The sequence below is a fragment of the Elgaria multicarinata genome, chromosome 6 (genome assembly GCF_023053635.1).
Source record: "Elgaria multicarinata webbii isolate HBS135686 ecotype San Diego chromosome 6, rElgMul1.1.pri, whole genome shotgun sequence".
Taxonomy (NCBI): Eukaryota; Metazoa; Chordata; class Lepidosauria; order Squamata; family Anguidae; genus Elgaria; species Elgaria multicarinata.
In genome coordinates, this window is record NC_086176.1 from 103,611,565 (window position 1) to 103,639,325 (window position 27,761).

Here is a 27,761-nt window from a genome sequence, read left to right on the forward strand (position 1 = left end):
TCTTCTTTTAGAATTCTGTTTCGGAGAACAGTAAATTCATTTTGGGCACTTTTTTCTTTTAAAAAAACGCACACAGCAACCACAATAGCAATCATTGGCACTTCAAGTGTTAAATCCTTAGGCACAGTGGGACAAAGTCAGCTTTGCTAGACCTTCGCCGTGCATCCGAAAGAGTTGCTGGAATTCGGCAGGGAGCTGGTGGGACTCTTGCCACTTGGTGGTAAATTTTGTTCCTTTTTTATCAAAGTAATGGTAAGGAAGGTCTTCTCGGTTGTTCGGATTAAATCCAAACGGCCAGAATCCATACAGGTGGATCTCGTCGCAGATTGCCGACGCAAGCGTATACATGAGGATACCTGTGCTGAGTCGTTTGGGGGCCAAGTGTTTGTTTTTCCAGTACCTGTGGAACAATAAGAAAGCGTGATGCGGGAAAGAGATGATAAGTTAATGGAAATATTCTGGAAATGCATCATCATGGTTTTTAAATTTTGTATACTTTTAATGTTTACCATTTTTAATTGTTGTGAAGCGCCCAGAGAGCTTTGGCTGTGGGGCGGTATATAAATGTAATAAAATAAATAAATAAATCATTAACAACATTTTATTTATTTATTTATTACATTTTTAGATTGCCCAATAAAATGTACACTGCCTATCATTATCATCATCCAGTGGAGGATGGTGGCTCTGGTGTCGGTGGGGAAGTGAATCCACTCTGTGTTTCAGTCAGAACCAGACAGAGCTCAAAAGGAGCTATCCAAGCCTACAGATCTGCAGCTTGGATAGCTACTTTAGAGTTCTGGCTAGTAGCTTCATCTCACGTACCTGTTTCCCTCGAATTATCCCCTACAGCATTTAGCTGTCATTGTTGTTGTTGTTGTTAGATAAATCGCACCCCGGGAGGCAGCGCTCCTACGATCCTTTGCATACCAGGAAATGGGTTTAAGGGGGGAAATGTAAAAAATCATTAAAAAATCAAAGGATGACCCAATCCGATTCAAATTTGGTATGCTTAAAGCTCTCCTTAATATCTATTACCGTGCCAATTTTGATGTCTTTATCTTTAAAACTTACGCAGATGTAAACATTTGTTTAATTTTTCTTTAAACATATCAAATCCTGCTCCTGCACTTCCAGTGGCCACTTGGAAAACAACAAATGATTCACTTCAAAAGTAGTACCAAAATAGGTCGGGTCTTTTGCCTTTGAAGCACAATTAAAGCAGGATGCATGGGAGTACTTCACAGTCAAAGCAGATAATAAACGGGAAAACTTCAGAGTACTTCACAATAAAAGCAGATTATAAGCTGGAAAACTTCAGAGTCCTTTGCATGCAATTCATAAAGCTCTAGTTCTGATTGAAACCCAGAGCAGATTCACTGCCCCACTGACATCAGAGTCACCAGCCCACACTGCCAGAATCATCCTTGGGAAACCTGTTCAACCTACCCATCCCACCTGAGGTTCGTTGGGTGGCCCTGCAGAGCAGCCCCCTGCTTTTTTTTTGGTGGCACTGGCCTTGTGGAACTTTTCCCAGCCCCAAAATGTACATCAAGCTCCTCCCCTTCTGGCTTTATGATGACTGGTCAAGACAATATTGTTCTGGTAGTCTTTCAGCTTGACATCATATCTGTATCCAGTATAAGATGGATGTTTGGCTGCTGTTATACAGCTTGCTGATACCTTGGACTTTTTAGTTACTCATTTGCATATTTTAACATTTTAGATTTGGCTTTAATATTGTTTCAGCACCTTGGACAGTTCCTTTAGAATTCTTGCTGGCTCTGACTGAAACCCAGAATGTATTGACAGCCTCGCCAAAATTGGAGCCACCAGCCTCTACTGCTCTGGAGCCTCCTACGTTCCATTGAGCATGCTGTTCATTCCCTGATATTGAAGAGCCTGGTCAAGTAGTCTTAGCGCTGGCAGGACTCAATGTTCATGCCCAAGGTCTTGAGTGCACACCGGAATGGCCGGACTTCGGCAAAGGGATTTATATAGGAGCGATGGCCAACCTGTGTCCCAGATGTCATAGGTTAGGGGTGTTGAACCTGTTTCAGAGAAGCTCATGGGGGTCACACCCCAGTTGTGGGTGGGGCCAAAGGCAAAAGGGGAGGGGCTAAAATACCCACAGATTTTTGCTGTAAGCCCTTCCTGCCAGAGGAGGGCAACCAGGATGATCAGGGGTCTGGAAACAAAGCCCTATGAAGAGAGACTGAAAGAACTGGGCTTGTTTAGCCTGGAGAAGAGAAGATTGAGGGGAGACATGATAGCACTCTTCAAATACTTGAAAGGTTGTCACACAGAGGAGGGCCAAGATCTCTTCTCGATCCTTCCAGAGTGCAGGACACAGAATAATGGACTTTAGTTACAGGAAGTCAGATTCCGGCTGGACATCAGGAAAAACTTCCTGACTGTTAGAGCAGTACGACAACGGAACCAGTTACCTAGGGCGGTTGTGGGCTCTCCCACACTAGAGGCATTCAAGAGGCAGCTGGACAACCATCTGTCAGGGATGCTTTAGGATGGATTCCTGCACTGAGCGGGGGGTTGGACTCAATGGCCTTATAGGCCCCTTATAGGTACTATTCTATGATTCTTTGATTCTAATCAAGACTTAGGAGAGGCATTTCAACCTTTTAGAATGGGGGGAAATGCACCAAAACTATGAAGCCATCAAATGATTGGTGGTTGAGGGGAAGGGGTGGGAGCAGGGAAAGGAGAAGCCAGAGGTACCCCACCCTATCCAGTCCAGGTGTGCCACAGAGTTTTGTTTATTTATTACATTTTTATACCGCCCAATAGCCGAAGCTTTCTGGGCGGTTCACAAAAGTTAAAACCATAATAACATGTCTTGAAGGTAAGGGTAGTTTGGCACCTGTTGACAACAATTATGGTACAATATACCCTTGTTCTCTGACTTGACACTAGTGACAGTCCTGCAATTAAAAGCTTTCTGCCTAAGCCACAGTCTCCCTGGCCACATGTTCTAGCAGTGATTCAGTGTGTCTCCACCTTCTTTCCCTTTGGGAAAGTTCCTCACCAGTTGGAGCTATTTTTAAAAGAAAAAGGGGGAATAACATGTTTTTTAAAAAAATAATCAATCAATCGAGTACATAATCCATTCTCTCTCTTAAAACTATGATTCTGGATGCTGCACATGAGTCCCGCTATAAATAGCACAAGGAAACCACACCACTGAGAAAATTAAATGCAAGAAGATGTACCTGTTGACATGTTGCATTATATTTCCCGGCCAAGCCAACTGGACTTTTAGCTGCCCTCGATGCTCAATAAAGAAGTCAACCAATGTTCTTGTGATGGTTGCTGAAGTGTGGAAGAAAAAGGCGGGGATCCAGAGAATGGCTCCATCAAGCTTTTTTAAACTGAGAAAAAAGTTGTTTCGATCTTGAATGGTCAAAAGATTGTTGTAGTACTTCTCCAGAATGCTAGGGTTGAAAGTGGTAATGTTGGTTTTCTTTCCAACGTCTTTCTGGAATGCCTCAGTCGGGGCAAAATTGCAACGGAAAACAAAATCGTATTTATCTATTTCCTGCCCACATTGACTGCCCACGAGGATCCCACTATTTCCAACGACAGCACAGATATTGTAGTGCTTGTTCTGAATCGGTGAGACGTCTGGCAGGAGCAACCGGAAACTATTGCTGATGGAGAAAACATATTTATGGCTGGAATAATCGTAATGCATCAGCTGTCCAATCCGGACCATATTCTTTGTCAAAGAAAAGTTTTTGATCACGTCAACATGCTGAAGAATTTCTCGCCTAAAAACAAAGCAAAAGAATGCCATTAAATTGGTGGATCTCACTTCATAGGTTGAATGATTGCCTTTGTATCGAGAAATTCTGCGGTATGGGGACTAATTTCCTGGAAAGAGATGTGAGATCTCAAGCCTGACTGTAAGCTATGTCTGTTCTCTTTTCGCTCTCTCTTTTAAACAAGCATTTACAACACGAATACAGCACACTTTGGATGATTCAGAGAACACATTGCCCTATTGTGCTGGAGTAGCACGGTTGTGTCAGCCAGTTGTACTACCTGGGATGCCATGTGGTTTGCCCAGGATTTGAGCATCGGACTTCAATGGGAACACACCTATGTGGGATTCTACATGGTTTGTTTGCCCAAAATAGGAGACAGTTGTGAGTAACATCTGGATTTTATATTTGCAAAGATGGGGGATCAATCACCATTTCATTTGTGTGTTTGCCTGTTTATTTATTACGTACCTCATTAAATAAATTTCTCAAAATGAGAAATAGAATATTTTATTGTTGTTGTTGTTAGAAATATTACTATAACAAAAGTACAACTACAAATTAAATCACAATAAAATCAACAATATAAAATGAATAAACATAGCAACACAGCATAAAATGCTAATACTTCTATCTATATGCGGTATAAGAGGTAAAACCATAATAAAACACTAAAATAATAAAATATTTTAAAATGTACTTTAAAAGTTGCAGAAAGTCAGGGAGAATAGGAAAGTCTTAGCCTGTCACTGAAAAAACAGCCGTGTGTGTGCCAGGCAGGCTTCTCTTGGGAGAGTATTCCTGTACTGTGGGGCCAACAACAAAAAAGCTATGCTCCATTCTTGTTCCCAGCAGTCCTGGGGGGAAATCCAGGTAACACCCCAAGCCACCACATAACCTTGTAGAGTCCAATTTGAATGTCTCAAACCCTCCTCTTCTATTTCATCTTAAAATTCTGACCGTAATATAGACATCATGATTTCACTATCAAGTCAGGCTTCCCCCCCTTCTTCTTCCATTCCCCCCTCTCCCTCCCCTGCAAGTTTCTTTTTGTTACATTTGTGATGAAGAGGTCTGGAGAACTTAAAAGCTTGCAAAATTTTGGTGTCCTCTGAGTTGGCCTAATAGAGGTATTTCACCAACGTGTTGATATATTTCTTATGGCCAACATGGCTACCTTTGCTTTTTGTGCTACATTTATCAGTATAACGTCTGAATAGAGGGCATGCACATAAAATCCGATGCACATGTGTCCACATTGTACAGTTGATTCCCCCTTCCCGGAAATCTGGGGACTAACCACATAAATTAGGGTTACTTTAATTTAACTTCCCTATATATATTTTTTCCTGGCACAGCATCTGAATTTATCTCCAGCTTTGTTAATATAATGTCTGCCTAGATGATTTTTTTACTTCTGTTTTCCACCAGCTGAAGAACCTGCCTGGTTTGCCCAGGATGGAGACAGTGTTGGCAGTCGGACTATTTATTTTCAGAAAGGGAGGATCAACAATTGTTTGCTACTTCTTTGCTTCCAGGGGTCCTAGGGAAGGCCTGGGGCACCTCAGGCCTGGGAGAATGGGGCTTTCTCAGCTTTTGTGCCGTTTTAGCCCCATTCTGAAAACTTGAAATGTCTCTCCTAAATCTTAGTTACTGGCAATATGAGCTTTAAGCTACAATATACTGGTTTCTTTTGTATTCTTGGCCCCATATTTTTGGCTTCACCCACCACTAGAATGTGGCCCCTGAATGTTTCTCTGACATTGAATTTGGCCCTGGGGCTGAAAGGGGATACCCATTGCCCACCCCTGTTCTAGGTGGTGTTGGGTACTATAATAAGACTATACAAGTCTATAATATAGCCCAACAAAATCACACTAACACAGCTGCTTTCCGCGTTTTTCTTCAGACCATAAACAGACAGGCCGCCTTCAGATGGAGGGGTTTTCTTCCCCGCGAGAAAGTTTTTGAGGATGAATGTTCCATAAGTGACGGTTTAACCTGATATGGCGTTTGTTCCGAGGAAGCTTGAGCAGCGAAAACGGGAAATATATTGCAAAATCCTGCCAACAACTTACAACGCTGGAAAGAACAAAATATAATAAGAACAAACCTTATTTTTATAATGTATCTGTGAATATATGTTTATGTACTGATGTATTGCCAAATGTGTTTAATATACTAAAGTGTGTTAGTGTGATTTTGTTGGGCTATATTATAGACTTTTATAGTCTTATAGTAGGAATATCATTCCAATTATTGGTTTATTGAATTATAGTACCCAACACCAACTATGGGATACATCAGCTTTTTTGTAATTTTTGTATAATAATAAATGGGTTTCTTGTTAATCATCTTTCTCCACTAGTGGTTTGGGTAGTTGTGTGCGTTCAGGCACCTTATATATATATTAGTCATTCAAAAACTACTGCCTTCTATTTGTTTTTGCAGCCCTGTTATAGGGGCATGGAAAACTCAAACTACCACATCACCTGGCAGAGCCCAACATGAATGCTTGCAAGCTGTCTTCCTCCGTTTCACCTAAGGGCTCCAGCCCTGTTCGGGCATTCCAAAGACTCTAGCCCTATTCAGGCATTCAAAAATACCCCAACCCTATATAGGCATTCCAAAAGCAACAACATACTCAAAAATCCACCAATTTAATGGCGTCAACATACTCAGGCATTCGAAAAGCAACAACATACTCAAAAATACTCTAACCCTATTCAGGCATTCCAAAAGCCTCTCCCTACATATTTACTGTTGTTGCTTTCGGAATGCTGAATAGGGCTTTTGTGTATGCAGATATCATGACTACAACTTCCAGCCAGTATTTCACCCATCCTAGTTTCCTTCCATTGCCAACCTGCTTTTTGTAACATCTTGTCTGATGAAGAGATCTGGAGATCTCAAAAGCTTGCACATTTGTGGTTTGTTTGGTGATCTTTGACTTGGCCGAATACAGATATTATATTATAAGGATTTTGCAATATATCTTTCCTATGAACATCAGGGTCAAACCAGACTGGATCTGTGATTGGATTCCCTGCTTTGCCATTCGAAAGCTAAAAACAGCTCTGGGGGAGGAGATGAATCAAAAAGTGACCGTGACACTGGAGAAAACATAAAGTTTCTGTCCCCCTCTAAGCAAAGGCCATTTCTACACTTGCCTTTTTTCCAGGGATCCTCCCGGGATCCTCCCTGTGCATGCAAATGACAAACAGGAGATCCTGGGAGCAGGCAGGGATGATCGCTCTATTTTCTTGGGATAATCCTTAGGTGAAGAAGGGCCAAAGAGTTGTTTTGGGATGGGGAATTTGGATAGTGGGGTGGGTGGGGTGGGTTAAAGTTAAACTTCATCCTCTGGTCCTGATCCAAATTGCACCCCCCTTCACCTGCTTTAGCTTGGAAATAAACTGTGATTGATCCCCTTGACTCTCATCTAGTTGCATCCTTATTCCTAACGCATAACATGCTTAATCAGACGAGTGCATTAGGATAAGCAGTACATAATATCCATAACGATATGGGTTTGAATTAACTTATAAGCCTATTAACCATACGAAAGAACATAAAACTATTGATTGTACATTACTTAACTGCCATACAACTCTCCACTTAAAATATCAAACCATATCTAACATACAGCTATAATTAATACATCTCCTGTCACCACAGATGTAGACCCAGTATGGGGCTATTTATTCATCTGCCATACTCTGAAAAACTGTTAACCTGCCAGTGTATGGAACTCCATTATTGTGCTGGGACTATGACTATGACCTAATTGTGCTCTACTCACCCCCCCCCCACCTCTGGTGCTATTTCAGGACCATCTCATCCCTTATAGCCACACTTTCACCTTTCAAATGCTCTAATTGCTGGGGAACATGGTGGGAGGCTGCTGTTCCACTATCTCCTGCTTGTGGGTCCCTGGTCGACAGCTGGTTGGCCACTGTGAGAACAGAGTGCTGGGCTAGATGGACACTTGGTCTGATCCAGCATGGGTCTTAGAATCATAGAATAGTAGAGTTGGAAGGAGCCTATAAGGCCATTGAGTCCAACCCCCTGCTCAGTGCAAGCATCCACCTTAAAGCAGATGGTTGTCCAGCTGCCTCTTGAATGCCTCTAGTGTGGGAGAGCCCACAACCTCCCTAGGTAACTGGTTCCATTGTCGTACTGCTCTAACAGTCAGGAAGTTTTTCCTGATGTCCAGCCGGAATCTGGCTTCCTGTAACTTGAGCTCGTTATTCCATGTCCTGCACTCTGGGATGATTGTGAAGAGATCTTGGGTGGGGGGGATCTACACTACTGCTTTAAAGCACTTTATAACAGTTTTGACAACTGTTGGGGCCCAGGACACACTGCATATACAGGTTTCAAAATGTTTTCAAAGCGCTTTAAAAGCAGTAGTGTAGATCTCCCCTTGTTCCTCCTCTGTGTGACAACCTTTTAAGTATTTGAAGAGTGCAGACATGGGGTCATCCTATTTTTATCTCCCAAACTACCATGTGACGTGGGTTAGGGTGAAAGACAGTGGCTTCCCCAAGATCAGTGGGGGAGATTTATGACAAAGCAAGGGCCCAGTTCGAGCACCACATGACACCACAGTGGCCTTTTCTCTGTGGCTCTTTGCCAATTTAAAATTGAGTTTCTCACATGAATAGCAATGTCTTGATGAGACTTGTAAAGGCCTGGGGGGAGGGAAACTAAGGAAAAGGGGGGAATCCCAGAAATAAATGGGGGGGGGAATCATGCTTTTTCTGTCACCAACCAAGGTGTTTGGAAAATTTGGTGGAAAATGTTTTCTCCCTTTGATTTTTCAGGGTTTCTATTACAGTTCCTCCCCAAGCCTTTATATCTCTATTCTCGAGTCTTTGAGTTTGAGTCAAACAATTTTCAGTATTCACAGCAGTATTGCCCTATCAGACAATGGTGATAACTGTTGGTGTAGTGAATATATGTGGCTGCCTATTTAGCCACACCACCTCCCTCCCTTGCCAGAAACATTTTCCTTCTTTCATGTCTGCACAAACTCATAGAGCACATCAGTTCCTCACCACTCAGGGAAGATCCAGACACTGTAAGGCCAACAGGTAGGTGCACATGGTTGTATGTATCACATTTTTGGTTGATGAGAATCCAATGTAAGGTTCAACAAAGGCCATCAAGATCTGGGGTTATGCTTTGTATTGCTTTGGGGATTAGGCTATAGGACCAAGAAATTTCCACAGCTGCCTCTCTTTCTTCAAATCCTTTCTCAAAACCCACATTTCCCCTAAGGGCTACAAGGTAACCCTTTACTTTTCATTCCCAAGTGAAATGAAGCCAAAGTAGTTATAACTACGTTTGCTCTCTGGGACAGGATCTACACTACTGGTTTATAATAATTGAAGTGTGCTGACAACTGTTGGGGCTACATTCCATATACCGTTTGCAAACCACTTTCATAGTGGACCCTGTGTGGTGTAGTTCTGGCTCTGTCTTAATTGTCTTCCCCACCATCTAAATTTAGGCTGTAGTTGGGAACTTATTATTATTTTTTGCTTATTGGCCAGATCTATATCTTGCGTTGAATCATTACAAATGTGGAATAAAAAGCAAGATATAACACTGGGCTCATCTACACCAAGCAGGGTATTCTACTATGAAAGCAGTATGAAAGCAATATAAAAGGCAGGAGCCACACTGCTGCTTTATAGTGCTATTGAAGTGCACTGACAACTTTTGGGGCCCATGGCCTCATCTACACCAAGCAGGATATAGCAGTATGAAAGTGGTATGAAAGTGGGTAGATGAGCCCACTATGAAAGCAATATATGGAATGTGCCCCAACAGTTGTCAGTGCGCTTCAATACCACTATAAAGAAGTAGTGTAGACCTAGCCCAAGTTACTCTTACAAAGCCCGATGTACAATGCTGGTATGAATGATATAGTTGCTAAAACATAATAAGGAGGATCGCAGACAAACACAAGCAGTCATTTATTGGTTCACCAAGTATAATGTTTAGATAATAACAGTCATCTCTTTTTGGGATGGGAACCCAATAGGAGAATTGGAGCACTGTTTTATGCAAATAGTCCTAAGGAGTAACCTGGTTATGGAATGAAGAGATGATGATAAAGAAAACCTCATAAATGGATCAGTATTTTGTAAGGCTATGCTTTCATTCCATTATTGCATTTAACATTTCTGTCTTAAAAGTAAATTGGATTCTTTGTATGTGTATATTTAATGCATTTGTATTTTTAGTTTAGTTTGAAATGTTTTATGATGGTGTGTGTGTGTGTGTTTAATAGTCATTTGTAAACAGCCCAGGGAGCTTCGGCTATTGGGCAGTATAAAAATGTAATAAATAAATAAATAAATAAATAAATTGGATTGGATTCAGACTTATTCCTGCTTAGAGTAGATCCACTGAAATCAATAAGACATTAGTCATGACTTACTTATGTCCTATTAATTTCAATGGGTCTAATTTAAGCATGATTAAGGTTTGATCCCATCCATTATTTGTAAGCTGTCTTGGCTACTGAGTCACCAAGATGGGATAAAAATACAATAAATAAGGATAAATATTGAATCCACCTGCTCCAGATACTTTCTGCCATGTGTAGTAGTAGAATGAGAGCCAGTGTGGTGTAGTGGCTAAGGTGTTGGACTGGGAGTCGGGAGATCCGGGTTCCATTCCCCATTCAGCCATGGAAACCCACTGGGTGACTTTGGGCCAGTCACAGACTCTCAGCCCAACCCACCTCACAGGGTTGTTGTTGTGAGGATAACATGGAGAGGAGGAGGATTATGTATGCCGCTTTGGGTTCCTTGGAGGAAAAAAGGCAGGATATAAATGCAATTATTTATTTATTTATTTATTTATTTATTTATTTATTTATTGCATTTCTATACCGCCCAATAGCCAGAGCTATTATTCTATATAATAATAATATAGAAGAGGAGGAGAATTGTTGAAGCCTATGTTTATAAACAATGGGTTGGATCCAGAGGAAGAAACTCTTCTATACCAAACTCATTATCTCTAGACTTTATCAAATAGGTGCTATAGAAACCCTTCTGTACTACCTCTTGGAATATAATTATCATTACGATTTCAGAGTTTTTATATTAAGGAATGTATTTTCATGTCTCAGATACAAAAACAAATGAACATTTGTGCTGAGTAATAAACAATCATCTGAAGACTCTGGTCACAGACGCTTAGATGTCAAATTCTGCTTGATCCCACTTAAAATGCATTGACATTTGGGATTGCTACCTGACAGTTATGCAGTATACACAAATCTTTTAAAGTAAATTAAACTGCGGAAGTGTAATATATTTTACATTTCAGGGGATGGGGAAGAGCTTTCAGAGAAATGCTGCCACTGATTCCTTTTATCATCAACACAGAACTCTCAAGTCAATCTTAAATGTCATTAGCGATAATGCGCTTGACATTTTGGAGTGAGCACTTCCAGTATCATCTCTTGGCATCCTGAAGCAACATTCTTTTGTCTCCCCTTTGCAGACATAGAAGTCCTTAATATTCTGTTTGGGGAACCATAAGGTCAATTACGAATATTAAAATTCCCTCTAAAGTGAATAAGGCTAGTAAAAATGCCATTATGGTTTCCATTTGCTCATCATCAAGAGAAAACTAAATAACCTGTGTTTTTTTAAAAAATTCATTACTTATTTGCTACACTTGAACTCTGATCTTCCTTTTAAAAGCTCAGGCTGAAAATATGTGTCATCGATGACATTGGCAATGCTGCTGAAAACAGTATTCCTATGTCAAGCTCCTCCCATCTCCAGTATAAAGTTTAGGATCTTTGACTCCATATTTTGAAGTCATCATATTGTTAGGTGCTTCTGTATCTGCAATGTGCAACAGGATGTTTTTACAATGCTGGGTAAATGAGATCAACATTCATTATCATTCCATCAAATGAGATCAACATTTATAATCATTCCTCTACTTGTGATGGAATGCAAATGTGGAAGGTAACTGGGAATTCCTCTCCACCCCTAATTTATTTGAAGCCTAGATTAGGGATGGGAATTCAGCAGGCTTGTGGGTAGATATGTATGGATTTTTGATCATTCCATTCATTCAGTGTTCCGTGGATTATCAAGTGTCTTTCATTCCGTCATCCATGCATTGACAGATTGGATTTTTTTAGGGATGTATAAGGATTTGGTTCCACTTGCGCAAGTGTGCATTAGTGAAAGTGCCGATTTCTGCAATATCCCCAAAGATGATTTTTTTTGGTAAACAGTCTGCAAGTCCATGGAATCTGCACAAGTCAGAAAAATCCAGTCTGTTGTGGTTCGAAATCTGAACTCATTTGAACCCATTGCAGATTTATCCGATATCTCTACTTGTGGGATCTACTTTGGATTTTACTAGGACCTGGAGATCCAACAACTGGAGCCTGATGCAGAAGACATACACTGAAAGAATTCTGAGCCCAGAAATTTGTTTTGAGTACCAGAACAAGACAGAAGTCCATGCAACCCCAACCCTTGTTATCCCAAGATTTCTTTATTCCAGCAGTATCATTTGGGGGTGGGGTATGTTGTGTTGCTGCTGTTGTTAAAAAGTTGGGAGTCAGAAATCCATGGTGATCTACTGCTAATCACCTCGAGATTTACCAGGTAATCAAGTTCTACCATTTGCCCATCCTTGTTCTTGACGATACTGTTTGTATCAGAATGAGAGCCAGTGTGGTGCAGTGGCTAGAGTGTTGGACTGGCAGTCTGGAGATCCAGGTTCTAGGCCCCACTTGGCCATGGAAGCTCACTGGGTGATTTTGGGCCAGTCACAGCCCCTCAGCCCATCCTATGTCACAGGGTTGTTGTTGTGGGGATAGAAATGGAGAGGAGGATTATGTATGCCACCTTGGGTTCCTTGGAGGAAAAAAGGCAGAATATAAATGTAACGAAATAAATAAATAATGTGCAATCTCTACCTACTAGGCACCACACATCTAGTAGTTAATTGCACATGGCATGAGCTGTGTTTCACATCGCAGTACAGCCATGAAGTGGCCTTAGCGGCAGGGCCAGTGCCAGGCTTTTTTGCACCCTAAGCAAGGTGACCTGCTTTCACCCCCTCCCACCCCACCGTATCCCCCACCACCCCAGGTAGGCAGAGACAGATTACCTGTCCCTCCCCCGAAGTCCTCCTGGCTTGGCAGGATGCTGCGGTGGGGTCGGTGGGTGGGCGGGGAGCAGCTCCACTTCTGTCCATTCCCCCCCCCCCCAGCTTGGCTTTGGCTGGGAGGGCCCAGCCGAAACGAAGCCGGGACGCTGGGGGAGGGCAGTCAGGCGGCTCCATGTTCTGACTTTCGGCGCATGCCAGAAGTCAGAACGTGGAGCCGTTCCTCCTCTTCCCTCCCAGCATCCCGGCTTAGCTTTGCCTGGGAGCGCTCAGCCAAAACCAAGCCGGGAAGCTGGGGGAGGGCAGTCAGACAGCTCCACATTCTAACTTTCAGTGCGCGCCAGAAGTCAGAACGTGGAGCCATTCCTTCCCCCCTCAGCGTCCCGACTTGGCTTTGGCTGCTGGGCGGATGCCCAGCTGAAGCCAAGCAAGGGATGCTGGGGCGGGGGGCGGAAGGCTTCGGAACGGCACATCCGGAAGCTGCCATCACTCGGCCAGAGCGGCTCTGGGAGTGGGAGGGCAACTTCCGGGCATGCCGTTCGGCGCCCCCTTACCACTGTGGCACTCTAGGCGGCCGCCTAACTGGCCTCTATGGAAGCGCCGGCCCTGCTTAGCGGTAAAATGTACATTATGTTATGAACTAGCTGGAATGCTAAAGGAGCTGTCCAAGGTGCCGAACTCTATCCCCAAAATAGGTTTAGCACCTTTAGAGTTCTTTTTGGTTCTCAATGAAACCCAGAACGAATTCACAGCCCCAGCAAAATTGGAGCCACCAGACTCCACTGGTAGAACGGGACTTCCTCCCAGGTAAGTGTGTATAGAAGGAAGCCTCTACTTTTATAAAAAGTGAAAAGCATCCTAAGAAGGCTGCAATTGGCAGCTGTTTTCCCATTCAAAATCATTCCTCGCTTGTAGCTGTTAGCTCCAGCCCGACATTCCTGGTTTCCAGATCCAAGCTCATGTCCCTAACTGGACCGCAGGGTAGGGTTGGGGGTGCACCTCTTTCAGCCTGAGGTCTGAATTCCATTTTGGAGATGTTTGTGGAGGCCACTTTCCAGTGGTGGGTGGAGCTGAAGGCAAAGGGGGGGCGCGAGGCCAAACCCCAAAATACCAGCCTATTTTAGCTTAAAGCTCTTACTGCTAGTAATGAAGCCTTAAGAAACACATGTCAAGCTTTGAGGTTGGGTGGGTGGGTGGTAAACTACAGAAAAGCCAGGAAACCACTAAATGACTGGTGGTTGGGGGAAAGGGGTGTGGCCATCTGGGGCACCCTGAAGGGTGAGATTTGGCCCATGGGCCTGAGATTCTGCACCCCTACTATGCTGCATGCTTAAGGCTGCAATACTATACTCACCTGGGAGGAAGTCCCATTTTACCAGTGAAGGCTGGTGGCTGGTGGGCCTTAAAACTCATCCTGGGTTTCAGCCAGAAGCTGCAAGAACTCTAAAGAGGCCATCCAAGGTACTGAACCCATTGTGAGGATAGGGTTCAGCACCTTAGACAGCTCCTTTAGAGGTCTAACTTAAACTAAATTGGAGCCACCAGCCTCCACTGGATTTTACACAATGAGGTCTACACCTCAGTAGACAGTATAGGATTGCACTGTAAATGGGGTTAATTGTAGGGGTGCGCTCCGCTCCGTTCTGGATCCCCAAATCTGAAGTGGAGCGGGCCGATCCGTACCTCCGATGCCTGGTTCCGGAGTGGATCAGGGGAGGTGCGGATTGGTTTGGAGCGGTTCAGAACGGTCCAAAGCGATTCGGACCATTCCTAAGCTCCGGATCCAGGTAAGTGGGGGAGGGGAGCTTACCTGGCTCCCCCATCCACCGCCACAGAGCCAGGTAAGTGGGGAGGGGGGTTATCTGGCACCGCCGCCACCACAGTCTGTGCTGTAACAGAGCCAGGTAAGCCTCCCTCCCCCCTTACCTGACTCCGGCGCAGTCCGGGCGGCGGCTTCAACTGGGGCCCAGGCCTCAAGGCGGAAGCAGGCCGCAGCCTGTTTCCACCTTGAGGAGTGCTCAAGGTACACAGGTAAGTGGGGGGGGAGGGGGGCTTACCTGGCACCGGCGCTGTCCATGCAGTGACAGAAGTGGTGGTGCCAGGTAAGGGGGGAGGGGGGCTTACCTAGCTCCACCGCCTGCTGCCACTGCGGTCCATGTGGCGGTGGACGGCAAAGCCAGGTAAGGGGGGGAGGGGAACCTATTCAGCCCCCATTTTGTTCCCCCTTCCCCTCTTCCCTGCTTCCGTCGCTTGCTGCAGAGGCAAGTAACTGAGGAAGGGGGGGGGGAAATGGGATCCGAATCTTGATCCAGCCCTCTGGATCTCGCTCCAGATCTGGTTTCGGAGCAGATTGGGTGTGTGTGTTGGTTCGGGAAGGTCCGGATCGGGCCCCGAAATGGTTCGGGGTGGTGGTGCACAGCCCTAGTTAATTGTCCATTTGTCTCCAAAGGAATTCTAGGACATTGTCATTCATGGGGGGGGGGGGGAATCTTTCTAAAAGGGTACCCTCCAACACCAGTACCAAACTAAAATTCCTAGGAGCCTTCAGGAGAAACTATGACATTAACCCGGTTTAACCCGGTTTTAACCCTGGAAATCTTCCCCCTATTCTCTCTCAGCTTCATCTGTAATAAGAGGATAATAACAGTGACTAAACTTGCAGATTTGTTGTAAGGATAACACAATGAAATACTTTTGAGTCTTTAGGAAGTACGCTAAAGACATATTCAGCAATGTCATTTTTCTTTATGTATTCCTTTTTCTCTGCTTGTCAATGAGTAGAACAAAGCTCCAGTATCCCTAAGAGATACTCTTGGTTTTTTTAATCTGAGACCAATTTGTCTTGGATTTGCCAGCATTAGAATAAGGATACATAGGATGTTGCAGAACAGTTCCATGGAAACAGCATTGCAACCCTCTGACAACTAGATGCAACCACCAAATTGAAACTGAATGGACTCTTGCCTATTTAATGAAATTTCACATTGTGTTGTCGTCTGCCTTACAAAGGTACATCAAAAGGGGACCTGAGCTGATGACATGTCTAACCCAAATGCTATTGTGTTTGCTTTTGCCGTTGCAATTTTAAAAGCCACATAATCCACCAGATAGCCTCTTCTCTGTGCAGGACCAAATAAATTATAATCGAATCAACAGTCAACATGCCCACTTTGATCCCAGAGCAGTGTGGCTTATGCCATCTCATTTTATTTCATCTGGCTCTAGATGTCCACTTCCAAAGAAGAAATCTCCTGAATTTGAAAGCAGGCAACACACCCGAATGGCTTGTTGGTTGAACAAAGCATGCCATTTCTGGTTATTCTGCATCTTTCACTGAGCCTGTGTGGATGTAATGCTGGTTCTGTCTTAGCCATGGGTAAGGGATCAATCACGAGTTATGCAGTGTTGTAGTGGAACCAGGGCTTGCAAGGACAAAGTATGGAGACTTTTTGAGTAGTAGGAATGATAGTGTCATCTGACACACCCCTCGGGTTTCCCAGTTGCCTCAGAGCTTAGCTGCTGTCTTCCCTAAACCTGCAGGTCAGGGTGGGGGTGGGAGAATTGTTTTCCTAGCAATAAGGTATTGCTGTAAGCTATCGCTCTTGGAAACAAAGCCCTATGAAGAGAGACAAAGGCCATAGCTAGACCGAAGGTTTATCCCTGGATCGTTCAGGGGTCAAACCTGTTCATCTTGGTGACACACAGGGGATCCAGTGCTCAGGCAGGGGCGAACCCTGAATGATCCCAGGATAAACCTTAGGTCTAGCTGTGGCCTGAAAGAACTGGGCATGTTTAGCCTGGATAAGAGAAGATTGAGGGGAGACATGATAGCACTCTTCAAATACTTGAAAGGTTGTCACACAGAGGAAGGCCAGGATCTCTTCTCGATTCTCCCAGAGTGCAGGAAATGAACTAACGGGCTAAAGTTCCAGGAAGCCATATTCAGGCTAGACATCAGGAAAAACTTCCTGACTGCTAGAGCAGTACGATAATGGAACAAATGACCTAGGGAGGTGGTGGGCTCTCCCACACTAGAGGCATTCAAGAGGCAGCTGAACAGCCATCTGTCAGGGATGCTTTAGGGTGGATTCCTGCATTGAGCAGGGGGTTGTACTCGATGGCCTTACAGGCCCCTTCCAACTCTACTATTCTATGATTCTATGATAATGCAAATTATTTTGGGATGGCTTGATGTTGAATGGGCAATAAAGGTCCATTAGCTTTTCAAAAGACCTTCTCCTGGTGGGAATGAAAACTGCTAAAACTGGCTTGTTGATATGGTTCAAACACATTGCCTGCATTACCAATATGCCACTTCTCTCATAATACTAGGAGCCAATGGGGTCATCCCATGAAGCTGATGGATGGGAATTCAGGGCAGATAAAAGGCAGGACTTCTTCACACAGGACATAGTTAAACTATGGAATTTGCTGCTTCAGGACATGGTGATGGCCACCAATTTGGATGTCTTTCAAAAGGCGTTAGATAAATTCCTGGAGAAGAAGACTACCAATGGCTAATCGACCTGATGGCTATGTGCTACCTCCAGTAGCAGAGGCAGTAAGCCTATATACACTAATTGCTGGGGAACATGGGTGGGAGGGTGCTGTTGCATTCATGTCCTGCCTGTGAGTTTCCCATGGGCTGGCCACTGTGTGAACAGAATGCTGGACTAGATGGACCTTTGTTCTGATCCAGCATGGCTCTTCTTATGTTCTTATGCGCTATAGGTGTCATGTTTCTTAAAACCTCTTGCCTTCTTGGGAGACAATAATGAGGCCTGCTAAGTAATTCACAAAGCTTTATTTAAGCAATAAACATTTCACACCTGAAGAGAGTCTAATCTCTTGGAACTTTCCCCTAGGCAAAACCATGCAAAATAATCGAGACAATTGTCTTTTCAAGAAGAATGGAAAGCTTTTTCTTAAGAGTCGTTAACTTCAGAGAGACTAGTTCTGAGGCGGCTTCTGACGCTATGCGAGCTGGGCCAACTTTCTCTCGCCTTCCTTTCACTCCACCTGTTTTTGTCTGCAGCGTACTCTAGGATCAGCTAACTTGTCTGTGCTCTCTCCTTCGGAAGAATGTTGGCTTCCCACTGACTGTGTATTATTTGCCCTTGATGAGATAAGCTCTGGAGAGAGTTCACCACCAGCTGGTGAAGAGCCCATGAGAGCTCTCTCCCCCACTGGTACAGGCTGGCCTGTTTCTGGCGCTGACTCCTCTACTTCAGAGTCTGATTCTGATTGATCACCAGAAGCACCTTCTTCCAACCCAGGGGGAGCAGAGCTAGATGTGACAATAGGACCATGCATATTTCCCATAGCCTCTCCCTTATCTGTAGCAAATTCTCCCCTCCTGCTTCAGTCATGGTTTTTAAAAAAATCATCTGCAGCAACTTCATCTATGAATACAGCTAACCAAATTCCTTTTTAAGCAGAGCTTCTTAACCACCTTCAAAACACAGTTTAACTGGGAACTTGGTTAGACTTTATCTTTGGTTAGGTTAAATGGCATGTGCCAACATAACTTTTAACTGTGGGTAAGGTGGGAGAGGGGAATTTACTGAAGAAATGCATGAGGTTGTGGAAGGAAACATGTAATAGCTTATTTATTTTATTTATTATAGGTATTTTTATACCACCCATCAATCATATTCCCAGGGTGATTTTCAAGAAAAAATAAAACAATTTAAATGTAAATGTGAACAAAACACAATACACAAATTTTCTTGCTGTCTTCCAATCTCTTAACTGTGCATGTCAGCTGGCCCACTCAGTTGTTCCAATATAACTATAATTCTTAATTAATGCTGCTGTATGGTTGCATAATCTTAGTCTACATCTATAGGCAACTATGAGACAAGAGTGTCAATTGACATTAATACCTTTGTTATAACTTGACCCATTTCAAATGTACTGGGAACAAAACAATAAATACAGAAAGAATCCTCCCCCCCTTCCCCACACATTTCCAGTTTCTTGTTTTTCCACACAAAAAATGACGGTAACCATTTTGGTGAATGTATAAATCCCCCCATGCTAAAATCTATCAATATAATATCTTTATTAGACCCACTCAAAAAGCCACAAAATATCATGCAAGTTTTCAAGTTCTTCAGAACTCTTCCACAGGCAAGATGGTAAACAAAGCAAAATTGTGGGTGGCGGAGGGGGAAAAGGCTGATTTAAATTGCAATTGTTGGAAGGGGTGGAAGCCCTTGAAAGTTAAAACCATCTCGGTGTCTGGTAAGAGCCTAATTTGAATGTCTGCAGCCTTTCCCACTTTCCTTCTTAAGACTGTAACTTAAGACTGCCTCCTTCCATGTGAGTTTGCCTGTAATTTGAGATCTTCAAGAGAGGCCTTGTTGAAAGTCCCACCACCTAAAGAGATGAAGCTGGTGGGTAGCAGCACCTCAACTGTGGGACTCCCTCCCAAGTGGGCCAGGCTGGCTCCATCCCTATTAGAAACATAGGAAGGTGGCTTATACTGAGTCAGACCATTGGTTCATATAGCCCAGTATTGTTGACACTGATTGGCAGTAGTTCTCCAGGATTTCGGGCAGGGATTTTTTCAGTCCTTCCTGGAGGTGCCAGGAATTGAATCTGGGACTATGGGTGAACTCACCCTTGTCTGCACCCCATGCTGCTTGCTGGGCACCTGACTCTGCTTGCCATGTGCATAGAGCCACCAGGCAGTTTGCGGGCACCCAATGAGTGGCGCACAGCCTCCCTCTCCCTCACTAAGACCCATTTTGCATAAATGGTAGTTGTAAAGAGTCCATTTATGCAAAATTACAGGCCTAAATGGTCTAAAATTTAGACCATTTATGCAAAATTACTGGCGTAAATGGTCTAAAATTTAGACCATTTAAAATTTAGACCATTTACACCTGTAATTTTGGGAAATTTGGGTCTATTTGTGACAAAAATGGCTCTTTATGGAAAAGGCCAAGCCTTCATTTTGTGATGGCGCAAACCAGAGGGGACTGCTGTGCTCGCCCAAACTCAGTGCGTGCCGAGTCGGGCAAGTGTGTGGTGTGTGGACTCCAGTCCAGGGGACTGAGCTGGCAGGAAATCACCAGGCCTCAAGCCCCAACTGGATGCTTCCAACACCCCTATCTGGGAGTTTCTGCATGTGAAGCATGTGCTCAACAACTAAGCCATGGCCCTACTGCATTTTAGACCAACAGTTCAAATGGTATTGTTTCCCCAGCCTTTTGGCTTTAAAAATGGTTGATTTGTTTCTTTAAACCATGTTCTGGTCTTGGTTTTCTTTTGCTTTTTTCTTTCTTTTGTGATTTTATTTTACATCAGTTTGAGGCCCTGGGTGTGCAGAAAAGTGATACAGAAATACTTTTAATAATAAATGGGTTAATGAATGCAGCCTCCATGGCTTTAACATGAACCGCTTTCCCCCCACCCCTTCTTTGCTTTGCTTTGTTTACCATCTTGCTTGAAGAAGAGTTTCGAAGAACCCCAAAGCTTGAACAATATTTAGTGACTTTTGAGTTGGCCTAATAAATGCATTTTGTTAATATGCAAGTTAACGTCCCACCCTCCCCACACATACCCAATCCAGATGGATGAAGAGTTGTGTGCTCTTGGCAGGAAGGGAATGGATTAGTTACAATCTGATACATGGTAGTACACAATATTAGAGCAATCCTAACTCTAGAAGGCTCTGTCTGTTCTGAATTCTGAACTCTTCCCCACCAATTGGTACAGAAAGCTGGAAGGGATAGCAATGCCACGCCCAACGAAAAAGAAGAGATGCCACAGCTTCGTCCGTTAATCCATGATATCTCTCTCTTTAGTAGCTAATTTTCCCTGTTCTTCCCCCTCCCTGGACTCTAAGGGAAAATTAGTGGTGAAAGAGAGAAATAAGGGGAATTAAAGAGTTGGAAGGAGCTTTGCAAGTCAGGGCTGGGCAGAAAGTAGACTTCCGGGTGATTTGGACTTCAACTCCCAGCATTCCTGACCACTGGTCATCCTGGCTTCTGGGAGCTAAAGTCCAAACCATCTGAAGATCTACCTTCTGCTCCTCCCTGTTTTAAGCCATCTTGTCCAACTCATTGCTTGATGCAGGAAGCCTAGAGGCAGAGCATCCCCAAGTAATAGCTCTCCCCAGCCGTTGCTCAAAGACATCCAGAAAGGATAAACAACAATGGAAGAAGAAAGTTTGCTGGTGGCTCTTCCTTCCCTCTGTGTGGATTTCCCCACCGTCACTCCATCCCCAGTTTTTTCTGTTGATTTTTGAATTCTGAGAAAGCTGAGCCAGTGGGGCTGCTTTCACCTTGGGAATCTGACTGGTGGTCAGAGAGTCTGGGGTGCTAGGAGACCATCAAGGTGGAAAAGGGTGGCATAAACTTTCCCCAACCTGATTTGAAATAAGCCAGGTCCTTGACTAAATATCTGTATTTTCTTCAAAAGAGCAGGGACTCTGGTTTAATGTCCTGATATAACCTGTCTCTCTGCTCCCCCTGCCAGCTCAAATGGCTTGAGAAGCAATTAAAACATTTGGAAAAATTAGAACATCTGAACTGAAACACAGAACCCAGCTCAAAGCTTTGGTAATTTATTCCTAGTTCAATTTGACAGTTGCTTAGTATTCTCTCAAACTCCCAAGAGCACACATTTCTCAGTTGCCAAATAATTAATCAAAGGGATGATTAAACTATTGCAATGGCTACAGCTTGCAGTGGCTGGCTAAAGTCTTCATCTCGCTCACCTTTGCTGTAAGAAGGCTGTTCTGTTGAATGTCCATTTGGGAGCTTTATCCTGCAATTCATGGTTCAAAGAGTTTGTATTGGGTACAAATGAAGGGTCAAGGAACTTCAGTGCAAACTGGGACCTGAAAAGGATCACAGTGTCAGTGAATGCATTCCAGGCTCAATTAACTATTTGATTACAGCCTAGGATGATATATGTACCAATGGTCATGTTCATCTTCATTGTCAAATCAACAAAGTTATTGTGGCTCATTACACTGAGAATCTAAATGTGTTTAGGTTGCAATCCTATGCATATTTAGACAGAAAAATGGTGTACTAGAAAACATGCATGGCTGTCTGGGGCATACTGGTAGTTGTAGGCCTTTTTTCTGTCTAAACATGCATAGGATTGTGCCTTTAGCTGGGTATGTCTCATTCCAGATGAGTAGCCACATTACAGTTTGTAAATTCTCCATGACAGCTTTTCCCAACTCAGGCTACAGCTTCCATCACCTGAAGCCAGCATGGACAGCCTAGTCATCCAACACCTCTTGAGGGCGATGGGTTGGGGAAGGATGCTCTATGACATGCTATTTTTTTTAATGTGCTGGGAGATTCCCTTTACCCCTAAATGGGAGAACATTCAAAATGCTATTGACCCTCTTGCAGCCCAAAATGGGACAGTCCAAGGACCCCCCCCCAAGTGCTTTGGCATGTTCCAGGATAGCTAGAGGCCTGAAACCATCATTGCATTCAGTCATGATGGCCTTCTTATGGGCTCCCTTTTGGTCATCTCCTTGTTCTCTATCTTCTGTGTGTCATATTTCTGCACTGCTTCCTTAGTCTCTCTCTTTTCCCCTTTCCCTGCAGAACGCTCTCCTCCAACTTTCCTTTCCTAATTCTTCCTGCTTCTCTTTGCTCACTGCTTCCTCCATTCTTAAGGCCCAGTGCTTCTTCTACCCATCCTTCTATAAATGTCTCCTCTTTAACTGCATGGCTATTCTTCTTCGGATCTCCTTCTCTTTCATTCACTGTTTCCTCCTGTTCCCTTCCTTGAACAATTCTGACTCTATGGTCCATGTTCCAAAACTTCCAATTTCTGCTCTGTCAGAAATTATATATATTAACAATGATTTCTACAGGGGTGGTTGTGGATCTGGTTTTGGTGGGGTGGAGATTACATTCTAGTTTAGTTACAACTAGCCAGAAGTCTAAAGGAGTTGTTGAAGGTGCTGGACTCATTTTGGGAATAGGGTTTCATAATGATGTCACTAAATGTAGCTAAAATGTACATAAATGTAGCTAAAATAGCACCACCTGCACACATGTGGCTTGGGGAAATTCAAGGTTAGCAGAAGAAGTACAAAAGTTCTTAAGGGAGGGGGAATAAAACCTGAGGGGGGGGGAAATCTCAAAATCGGCCCTGTAAAAACTGTGCATGCTCAGTAGCCATGGAATACTGACTGCCCTTGGAGGAAGGGATTCCTTGGAAAACCAGGGGGAGGGTAATGGAATGGAGTATCCTGGAAGAAGGCAGAGTTTCAGCCAGCCAGCATGCCACACTGCAACATTTTGTTGCAGATCCCACTTCTAACCTCTGTCAGCCTTTATGACATTAGCACTACTCACCCGTGTGGTGGCAGAGTCTTTGTGGCCACTTAATGCACCTTCATATAGCGTAGTCCAGCCTTCCCCAATGTGGTGCCCACCACAAGTCCCATCATCCCAACTAGCATGTGGGAATGATAGGATGTTTCGCCCAATATATCTGGAAGGCTCCAGTCTGGAGAAGACTGGATTAGCCTATTGCTGCTTTACTCAGAAGAGTCTAGCAGCAAATCCAAGCCTATGAAAAGTGATGCCACAAAGGATCAGATAGTTTCTAAAGGTCCTACGGGATTATAAGATTTCAATGGAATTTACTTCCAACTAAGTCCAGAAGTGAATTTTGGAATGACTGTTCATTGGCAATATCCTACTTTATCACATACATCATTGGACTGAGAAGGTCATGTGTTTCTCACTTTGTTGTCATTTCTTTCTTTCTTTCTTTCTTTCTTAATGAAAACTCAGATTGGCTGACAATAGCAAAAAAGTAAAAACTGACAGCATTTAAAATTAACTAATTAAACAAAGCAATCAATAAAGACAGTGTATCATTAATATCTTTAAATCGAATTCAACTCAAATACATTTTAAATTTAAATTTCAGTTTTTGTTTTAAAGGCCTAAACATGATTTCTGAAAGCATATAAGCCTGGACCTGTTTGGGGAGGCCATTTTACAACCAAAGTGTCACACTATCTATCTAAGTGCAAGTATGTACCTCTTTACAGTAGGAACATGTGTCTACTAGTGTCTTTTATACTTCTCATGAAGTAGGCTATTTCCTATGTAAACTCATGGAACAGTAAATTAGTAATGTAATTTACTGTTACACATGAAATGCTTTTCCAGGAAGCACTTCTATGTATGGCTATGCATGAAACCCACGTATAAATAATGTGTCAATTACAGATGTACATATTCTTCTTGATTTGCTCATGCATGCAGACAACACATATAATGATGTGCCTACTATTTTCATACAGAAAGAATTTCCATCTATGAGAACACTAGAAACTCATGCATAGATTTTATTTATTTATTTATTTATTACATTTTTATAACGCCCAATAGCCGAAGCTCTCTGGGCAGTTCACAAAAAATAATAATTAAAAAAAATCTTTATGTGTGATAGTCTTACCAGCATGAATTTTGCTTCAAGCTTAGATGTATGCAATCATGTGAATTTAATCCTTTATACATACAGCTGAGTAGGAAAACTGTAACATGTAAAGCATCCTTTAATGTGTGTGTGTGTGTGTGTGTGTGTGTGTGTGTGTGTGTTTGAATGATTAAGAGTCAGTTTATAGGTTAGTTTAGCAGGTTGATGCCACCTGAAACAATCACAGTATGGCGATTTCTCCATGAAAATGCCAAAACATGATTAAGTATATTTGATTGCTTTTGCTTCAGTGGGTAGGACCTGAACCACTGGGTTCAAGTTATAAGAAAGGAGATTTCAATTAAATCTTAGGAAGAACTTCTTGTTCAAGGTGTTAAATAGTGGAGCAGACTACCTTGGAAGGCAGTGAATGCACCTTCATTAAAGATTTTTTAAAAGCAGAGGCTAGGGAATCACTTACCAGAGGGTTGGACTAAATGACGTTCCAACCAGTTGAGACCAATGGCTCTGATTTTGATGGGGCTGTGAATCCATTCTGGGTTTCAGTCAGAACCAGCCAGAACTCTTAAGGAGCTATCCAAGGTCCTGAACCTATTTTGGAGATAGGGCTCAGCACTTTTATAATTTGGGCTGGTTCTCACTGAAACCCAAAATGGATTCACAGCCCCACTGAAATCAGAGACACCAGCTTTCACTGCTTCCAGATCTATGATGCTGTGATGCTGTGATTCTACAAACATGTAGCAAACACACACACACACACACACACACATTTGTGATGGATCTCCATGTTAGCTGCCGAAAGGGATGTGTTGAATTGCTCTATATGAGGAGAGGAAGTTGTTCCTAGGATACTTAAGGCACGTTTACAAATAATCAGTGGTGATAATGAAAATACATGTTATGAGCAACACTACATGTTCAGACAACAGCTTGGAGAAGACAACATGCAAAAACCATTTCAAGTTCATATATAGAACACATACGAACATGTTAAGCTGCCTTATAATAAATCAGGCTGATGGTCCACCTGGCCCAGTAGTATTGTTTACTCTTGACTAGTAGCACCTGTGCACAGAACAACTTGAAAAGGAACAGAATAATTCACACATTGAAGTGTTACAATCCATTGAATTTTCACTTTAAGTACCTTAAAACCAGGCCCATTAGCAGCTCAGGTTGGAGGAGATCCTCCCAAATTGGGTGTGGAAATGGAGGCTGGTAGCTCCAACATCAGTGGGATGGTGAATCCGCTCCGGCTTTCAGTCCGAACCAGTCAAAACTCCAAAGGAGCTCTCCAAGGTGCAGATAGCTCCTTTAGAGTCCTGACTGAAACCCGGAGTGGATTCACCACCCCACTGACATCGGAGCCACCAGCCTCCATTGGGCGAAGGGACCGTTCACAAGTATAGTTTTTCTTCCGGTGGAAGGCCCCTTCCTCTTGCAGAGGACAGATCCTGGATCCAACGCCATGGCAACATCTAAACAGCCCTGTCTAAAGCACGAAACTCTTCAAACCGCAGAGAGAGAGGGAGGAACAGAGAGCGTGGATGTAAAATCAGGACCGTGGACAGCGGCCGCCCCATTCAGCAGCGCCTGGGAGACCAGGTCCTCGCGTCTCCGCCTCCTCCTTCCAGCATTCGGCACCTCCCTCATTTTAACAACCCTTCTCGTTTCCCATCCCATCCCATCCCAGTATGGGAACTTGGGGTGGGCGGATGTCTTTCAAACAACATCCACACTCGAGCTATGGGGAAGAGAGCTTTATTTATTATTTTTCATTTGGGGGCGGAAGAGCCAATGCATCGTGGGTACTTCCCCCCACCCCTGCCTGCCCTCCCTAGGGACTTTTCCGGCCTCTGGACTTGCAAACCCGGAGCTGAAGAGGATGAGGAAGCTCGAACCGTTCCCCTGACTTCCGCCTGGCACATCCCCCACCCCAAACACGCATTCCTAATTCTTCGGCTTGCTGCGCAGATGTCCCCTTTCCCAGTTTTAAACTGAAAAACGTGCATTGGGGGTGGGGGGAGGACTTCGCAGCAGGGTTTCATTTCATTTTAAAGCCCATCATCACACAAAGGGCTCCCTTCCTGATCCCCTCTCCACCCTTTGGGGGACTGGACAGGGAACTGAAAGAAAGAGGAAAACTGAAAGGGCGAGGAGAAAGGCAGAGAAGGTGGGTGAGCAGCCGGAGATCCTTCGTAGCGTTCCCTTATATACCAGGACAGCTCCTTTGGCGTTCTGGCTGGTTCTGACTGAAACCCAGAGCAGATTCAGCGCCCCACTGACATCGGAGCCACCAGCCTCCCCTGCCTTTGCACGTTGAAGGATTGCGTAAATGCTCTTCCCTAATAGCTGGGCAGACGCGGCGCTGAAGCCTTTTCCTCCCCATCTCCAGCCTCAGAGAAACAGGGCGCCTGCGCCATTAGCGTTTTCCCTAGAATATACATGAACCGGGCAAAGAGCCACCATGATCCTCGCCAGCATCGTATTATATATCTATCTACAGGAACTGGAGTTTCCCCTCATTCCGCGTCTGTCCCCCACCCACCCACCGCAACGCAACCCACCTCCCTGGCACTCTCTGGCCACTGATGCAAAAGCTCAAATCTGCGTGATCGGATCGATTCCCACACAAAGCATTTTAAACGGGGCGGAGTGGGGGGTGGGTGGGTTACCTTTGGCACCAAAGCAAAGAGAGAGAGGGGGGGGGTGTCCCAGAGTGTGGATTCAATAATAATATTCCCCTGACCTCTCCCTTGCCGCCTCCTTTCGCCCCACCATGCATATTCTTTATCCAGATCACCATCCGGATCACCACCCCTTTCCCACCCTGTAAGTGGAAGAAGGAATGACACACACACACACACACACACACACACACACACGCACACACATACACGCACGCACACGCAGACATATATATTACAAGCACTCACCTAAATCCGGCGTGGAACATATACATTCTTGGAACCCCCGTGTTGGCGTATTTGGGAGTGGTGAAGATATTGTCTTTTTTCAGGGAGACGTAGCTGATGAAGGACAAAATCAAGAGAGCAACGCTGAGCATCACTAGACCCAGAACGCTCACCACTCGGACCATCTTGCAGTTTCTCATGCCTGGGGGCGGGAAAGAGCGAGGAGGGTGAGGGGGGGGGCGTTGAATGAGAAAAACAAACAAGCCCCAATCCTGGGCTGTGAGAGCTACATTGGAGTTAACACACACCCAGAAAGCAGGGATGGAGCTGTATGCGTGTGTGCTTGTGTGTGTGTGTGTGTGCTTGTGTGTGTGTGGCGGTGTGGCTAAGGAGGGGGAGGGAAAACACACACACACAGAGACTCCAAAGGATTAATTCAGAGCACACACACGCACATACAGGG

At 44.0% G+C, this 27,761-nt stretch overlaps 1 protein-coding gene across 1 annotated transcript; it reads right to left on the bottom strand.

Annotated features, from left to right (window-relative positions):
- Positions 1 to 108: 108 nt before the first annotated feature.
- On the bottom strand, positions 109 to 27,498 carry ST8SIA3 (ST8 alpha-N-acetyl-neuraminide alpha-2,8-sialyltransferase 3). Its single transcript, XM_063128693.1, has 4 exons — positions 27,320 to 27,498; positions 21,670 to 21,792; positions 3,228 to 3,785; positions 109 to 400 (listed from the first exon to the last, which is right to left on the bottom strand). The coding sequence occupies exons 1-4, from the start codon at positions 27,496 to 27,498 to the stop codon at positions 118 to 120; spliced, it is 1,143 nt and encodes a 380-aa protein (XP_062984763.1). The 3' UTR covers positions 109 to 117.
- Positions 27,499 to 27,761: the final 263 nt, after the last annotated feature.